Source organism: Coenobita brevimanus, chromosome 13 (genome assembly GCF_032717465.1).
Source record: "Coenobita brevimanus isolate Jiangsu-jjx chromosome 13, ASM3271746v2, whole genome shotgun sequence".
NCBI classification, from domain to species: domain Eukaryota; kingdom Metazoa; phylum Arthropoda; class Malacostraca; order Decapoda; family Coenobitidae; genus Coenobita; species Coenobita brevimanus.
Window position 1 is genome coordinate 58,007,091 of NC_136966.1, and position 6,039 is coordinate 58,013,129.

The 6,039-nt window shown below is 43.5% G+C and overlaps 1 protein-coding gene across 1 annotated transcript in view; it reads right to left on the reverse strand.

The window, feature by feature from the left end:
- Positions 1-2,614: 2,614 nt before the first annotated feature.
- The window catches only part of LOC145415979 (adhesion molecule nephrin-like), a 74,586-nt gene continuing 71,161 nt past the window's right edge, over positions 2,615-6,039 (reverse strand). The window contains exons 15-16 of the mRNA XM_080285082.1: positions 3,523-3,671; positions 2,615-2,766 (exon numbers count right to left, since the gene is read on the reverse strand). Coding sequence (XP_080141208.1) covers positions 2,615-2,766; positions 3,523-3,671 — 301 coding nt within the window. The remainder of the gene's footprint in view (positions 2,767-3,522; positions 3,672-6,039) is intronic.

The window sequence follows — 6,039 nt, forward strand, 5'->3', positions numbered from 1 at the left end:
CAAAAGGTTCAAAACATGACGGCCTTTGCATTTCCCCATTACGTTGTTTCCCCATCAAAATATGTATCGTTTTCTCGTTGTCCTTCGGTGTAGATTCCTGTCATGTACTTACAATATAACAGATGAATAAATTTAGTAGTCCACCTTATACTTAAACCAGATCATCCACACCACGCATTACCTATTCATTTCTCACCCAAATAACGTCATACACGAGGAACACCTAGTCCTATGTTAGTAGTGTACAGAATCGTTTAATCGTCAGCATTATCATCATCCTACCTCATTTTCACACCTGCAGGTGGGGTGAAGTTGATTCCGAAAACAAGGAAAAGTAAAGGATTCGAAAGTTGGGAAGCTAATTAACAGCACGTCCAGAGAAACAGGTTAACTCGGGGGTGAGGTGTATTCTCATTATTTCAGGAGGGGGTATGGCTTATCCCTTAACTGATGGGGAACAATATTCTGCTATATTTTTCTGTGATGTTAGATTCATACTGCTCGATCCCTACCTATGGAGTGACCGCTCTCTCTCTCTCTCTCTCTCTCTGCCAACAGCCTTAAATTACACAGGTATTAGAAAATCCATCCATTCATCATCCATCCCAGTACTGCCCCATGAAGGGCGTAGGGGGCCGAAGATAGGCTACTCAACTCCTACTTTTAAGGTGGGGATGACTAGCTTCCCTCGCCCCTGAGTAGCATTATATAAGCAATAAATCCCAACACTCACTCAAATGTAAACCCTTACTAGCTACATCCGTTTGGAGCACCTTGCCCCACTAGACCACGTGGCCCTTGTTTGGTTATATGGTTACCACCTAGCGTAGTAAATTCCAGAGTTACAGGAAACCATTTGGCTTGTCACAGTGTAGATCACCTAGAAGCAGCTCTACATGGAATGAGTGGATGAAGAGCGCCCCCACTTACCACAGTGTCTCCTTTTCTTCTTACAGACAAAAATACTAGGTTCAATATGCTCCCTAACACCTCTCCCTTAGCGATTTATTCTTGGACATTAATAGCCTTTTCTACATTATTTATGAAGAGTATGGCACTATTAAAAGGATTTATGTAACAAGGAAGAGGACAGTAAGCCGTAACAAGCCAAATAAATCGCTAAGGAAGAGGTGTTAGGGAGCTTCCTTATAACAATAGTAAAAATTATAACCCCAATAATAATAATAATAATAATAATAATACTGTATTAACAAAACAATAACAAAAACAATAATAATCCTAAACCTAACTAATAAACAACAACAACAAATAAAATAATAATAATAATAATAATAATAATAATAATAATAATATCAACACCAATAAAACACATTCTATTTCAACAGCTTTATTAAAATATACTCGCACTCAACAACACCATCTTGGAAGAAAATGGAGCATCTTGGAAGAAAATGGAGCATCTTGGAAGAAAATGGAGCATCTTAGAAGAAAATGGAGCATCTTGGAAGGAAATGGAGCATCTTAGAAGAAAATGGAGCATCTTGGAAGGAAATGGAGCATCTTGGAAGAAAATGGAGCATCTTAGAAGAAAATGGAGCATCTTAGAAGAAAATGGAGCATCTTGGAAGGAAATGGAGCATCTTAGAAGAAAATGGAGCATCTTGGAAGGAAATGGAGCATCTTAGAAGAAAATGGAGCATCTTCGAAGAAGAAAATGGAGCGTCTTGGAGGAAGAAAATGGAGCATCTTGGAAGAAAACGAAGCATCTTTGAAGAAAATGGAGCATCTTGAAAGAAACTGGAACATCCTGGAAGAAACTGGAACATCTTGGAAGAAAACGGAACATCTTGGAAGAAAACGGAACATCCTGGAAGAAACTGGAACATCTTGGAAGAAAATGGAACATCTTGGAAGAAACTGGAACATCTTGAAAGAAAACGGAGCATCTTGGACGAAAATGGAACATCTTGGAAGGAAACTGAGCATCTTGAAGGAAGAAAATGGAGTGTCTTGGAAGAAAATGGAACATCTTGAAGGAAGAGGAAGAATTTTGGATTATTTTATCACATTATTCTCTCTTCTCACACTAAAAAACACTTCCATAATAATAATAATAATAATAATAACAATAATAATAATAATAATAATAATAATAATAATAATAATAGTTATAATAAATAAATAAAGGATAATCCCGTTTGTAATGTACTTGAGCGGTCCGTCTCATAGGGTAAGGACGTTCCCTAACACCTTCTCCTCACCGCTTTATTTATTTGCATAAAGGTCATAACTAAGCCCTTGTGTGTGTGTGTGTGTGTGTGTGTATTTACCTACGGTGTTGGTGTTCAAGAGATAAAGGCAATATACACGAGAGCAGTATGGTGTAGTATAAAAAATAAATCGCTACGGAAAAGGTGTTAGGGAGCTTCCTTGACCGACGTGTCCTCTTCCATAGACCACAACAGCGCACCTGTAAAAAAAAATTGATAGTTATCCTTTATCAATCTACTCAATTACTATCATCACTATCTATCACCACACTACATAATATCACCACTATCTATCCCTCATCAGTCTACATCATCATTTACTCTCACCATCACCACTGACTAACATTCTCTCTCTCTCTCTCTCTCTCTCTCTCTCTCTCACCTCAAACCGAGCTCTCAAATCGTGTGGGTGGGTCTCTACGTAAAGAATGACGGCGTATAATCATCTTCGTCTCCGGCACCCACTCCACACGCCCCTTCAGTCCCACCGTGGGCGTGTGGCCGTGGTAGTGGGCGTAGGAGGGCGTGGTGGAGGCTGTGGGTGGGTGGGTGTAGGGTGGTGACGGGTGGAGGTGTGGTGGTGGTTGGGTGGTGGTGTGGTGGTGGTGGTGGTGGTGGTGCAGATTTTGTGGTGAACTGCAGTGTTGGTGTGTGATAGGGAATGGTTGTGGTGGTTGTGGTAGTGGCTGTGGGGAGTGATGTAGTGCTTGTTGTGGTGGCGGTATTGTTGGTCGCTGCTGTGGTGAACCGTGTGGTGGTGGTGGTGGTGGGTGGTGGCAGTGGTGGTGGTGACAAAGGTGATGACTAGGCGTGGATCCCGTCACCACCAACTCAGCATATTTCACCGACGATCCATCCTCACCACTCTGCCAATAAATACACACACAAATAGATAGACAGACAGATAGATAGATAGACAGTTAGATAGATAGATAGATAGACAGACAGATAGACAGATAGCTTCCACTGCTGGCTAAAAGGAATACGCTTACATTAGTTAATATTTATTCTGTGCAAAAAAACAGGGCGCTGCCGTAAAAATGCTGAGTGATGCTTTAATGTTAGACAAATAATATGCTGAACTTTGGGTAAATAGTGATATCCCCCCCTCCTTTCTCTCTCTCTCTCTCTCTCATTCTCCTCCCCACTCTTCTCCCTCATACGTACGCAAAGGGTGTGTTGTTTGGGTGCGGTCGGGGAAGAGGAGTGACTTAGGAAGGTAGGGAATAAGACCTAATTCTACTCCCCCCACCCCTCTCTCTCTCTCTCTCTCTCTCTCTCTCTCTCTCACCTGTGCAGAGGGTGTGGTGCTGGGGTGTGGTCGGCGGGGCAGGGTGGCGTAGGAGGGAGGGAGGGTGGTAAGGCTGATGCTGGTGACGACTCCGCCTCCCTCCACTGCGTCTCCTTCCACTGCGTCTCTTGTGTGCCGCGTCACGTCTTCTGAAACATCGCCACCGTTACAGGAATACAGTACTAGCGTTACAGGAATACAGCAATACACCAAGACTACGGAAAATAAGAGTACAGTAACATCATCATCAACATCATCATCATCAATCATCATCATTGGCCCTTTGACGAAGAGAGTAAGTTGTGTGTGTGTGTGTGTGTGTGTGTGTGTGTGTGTGTGTGTAATTCACCGGGTCGGTCAGGATCACTTGATGGTCGTGATCGTCAGCTTTTAACCCTCCCGGAAGGGAGCTGAGAGCTCATATAGTCCGATCTAAGGGCAAGGCTGTGACCTTCACACACGCACACACCCGTCCCCTTGCTCAAGGGGGACAGTAACCACCCACTTCGTCAGTGAAACTTTTCGCAACCTGAGCGAGGCGCGAACTCCCGTCCACCAGTTGGCAAGCGAGAACGTTACCACTGCACCAGCGAGCGGTGTGTGTGTGTGTGTGTGTGTGTGTGTGTGTGTGTGTGTGTGTGTGTGTGTGTGAAAATAATGCAATAAATAATTCTGGCATCACACATACACCATATCACCATTACAGCAGCATATCGGTACATTTTTACCTCATTAGTCCTATCCAGTAAGGTGACCAATCAAAAATACAGCTCAATATTCACATCTCACTAATTACATGCCCAATTAATCAGTCCTGCCTAATTATTGTGCACTGGGCAGCTACGTAGTCCTTATGAGCCAGATTAATGCGATATTCCTCCACTGGTACTGTGTAATGCCCTCCATACTTCTCACTCCTTCTCAAAAGACATGGATTTTTTTGCCCCTGTCTTCTCACACTTATTTTTCCCTTCCTTCTCACACTCTTTTTTCTCCCCTTCCTTCTCACACTTTCCTCCCCTTCCTTCACACACTTTTTCTTTCCCCCTTCTTTCTCACACTTTCCTCCCTTTCCTTCACACACTCTTTTTTCTCCCCTTTCTTCTCACACTTTTTTTTCTCTTCCTTCTCACACTTTTTTCTCCCCTTTCTTCTCACACTTTTTTTCCCCTTCCTTCTCACACTTTTTTTCCCCCTTCCTTCTCACACTTTTTTTCCCTTCCTTCTCACACTTTTTTTTCTCTTCCTTCTCACACTTTTTTCTCCCCTTCCTTCTCACACTTTTTTTTCCCCCTTCCTCCTCACACTCCTTGGCCCACATTCCCGCCGGTTATGGAAGCTCCTTAACACCTTTTCCTATGCGATTTATTTTATTGCCTTCCATATTCCTCAGTCCTCCCCAAAAGACATAGATTTTTCTTCCCTTCCTTCTCAAACTCTTTATCCCGTATTCTCGTCAGTTAAGCAAGCTCCCTGACACCCTTTCCTAGGCGATTTATTTATTACACCATACAGTCCCTGCCTATTCTTACGTAACTCATTCCAGTACCGCCGTCTATCCATCTATCTATGGCCAGACGCCATAATCCCGTAAAGGGTGGCCGTTCGTCTTTGAGTTAATTATTTTACTGGGAGGGACACTAACCCTCCACCAACCCACTTGTTGACACGAAGGAAATACATATGGGTTGGTTATATGGTTACCACCCAGCGTTGTAGATGGTTTCCTGAAAAGGTGGCATAGGTAACGTATGGAAGGATATTAACCACCCATATCCAAAAATAAGTAGCTAAGCAAGAGGTGTTAGGGAGATTCTTTAACCGGAGAGAATGGGAGGCTTGGTGGTGCTTGCGTCACACCACTATCGAAAAAAAAAAAGAAAAAAGAAGAAAGAAAGAAAAATGAAACAGAAACGTCAAACTTTTCATTGTTACAGCCAGTCGAGATGTCAGAGAAGTTTTGCCCATGACTGTGGATTTTACAAGAGAGGTGATAATGATGATTCTAAGATAAATCCCGAGAGAATGACACCCCAAGTATGTTCAAAGATGACGCAGGAGTGAGTTGGATAGTGTTAGAAATTCGAGGGTACTTCCTGTGTAAGATTCTGACGGGGTGATGGCGCCTCCTACCTGCTAGAGGAATAATGTCTGGATTCTTCTCGTCAATTTTCATCTGTGTGGTGAGGGGATGGTGCAATAACGTGGCCTCCTCAACTGTGGTGGTGGTGGTGCTGTGGTGGTGGTGGTGGTGGTGGGGAGTGTCTGCTGGTGGTGGTGGGGGCAGTTCCATCATCAGCTCCTCCTTGTCTCCCTCCTTCTTCTTCTTCCTGCGACACTCCCTCTTCAGAACATGGTGGAACTCGGCTCCCCCTGACCTCCTGGAGAGATGAAGAATTAGGCTTTTTTCCTCTCCCTTGTCTTCTTTTCCTATTTCCCTCCTATTTTTCCCCAATTTTCCCCAGTTCCCTGAGTCTTTCTTTTCCTTCCTCCCTTTCCTTCGTATTTTCTTCCCCT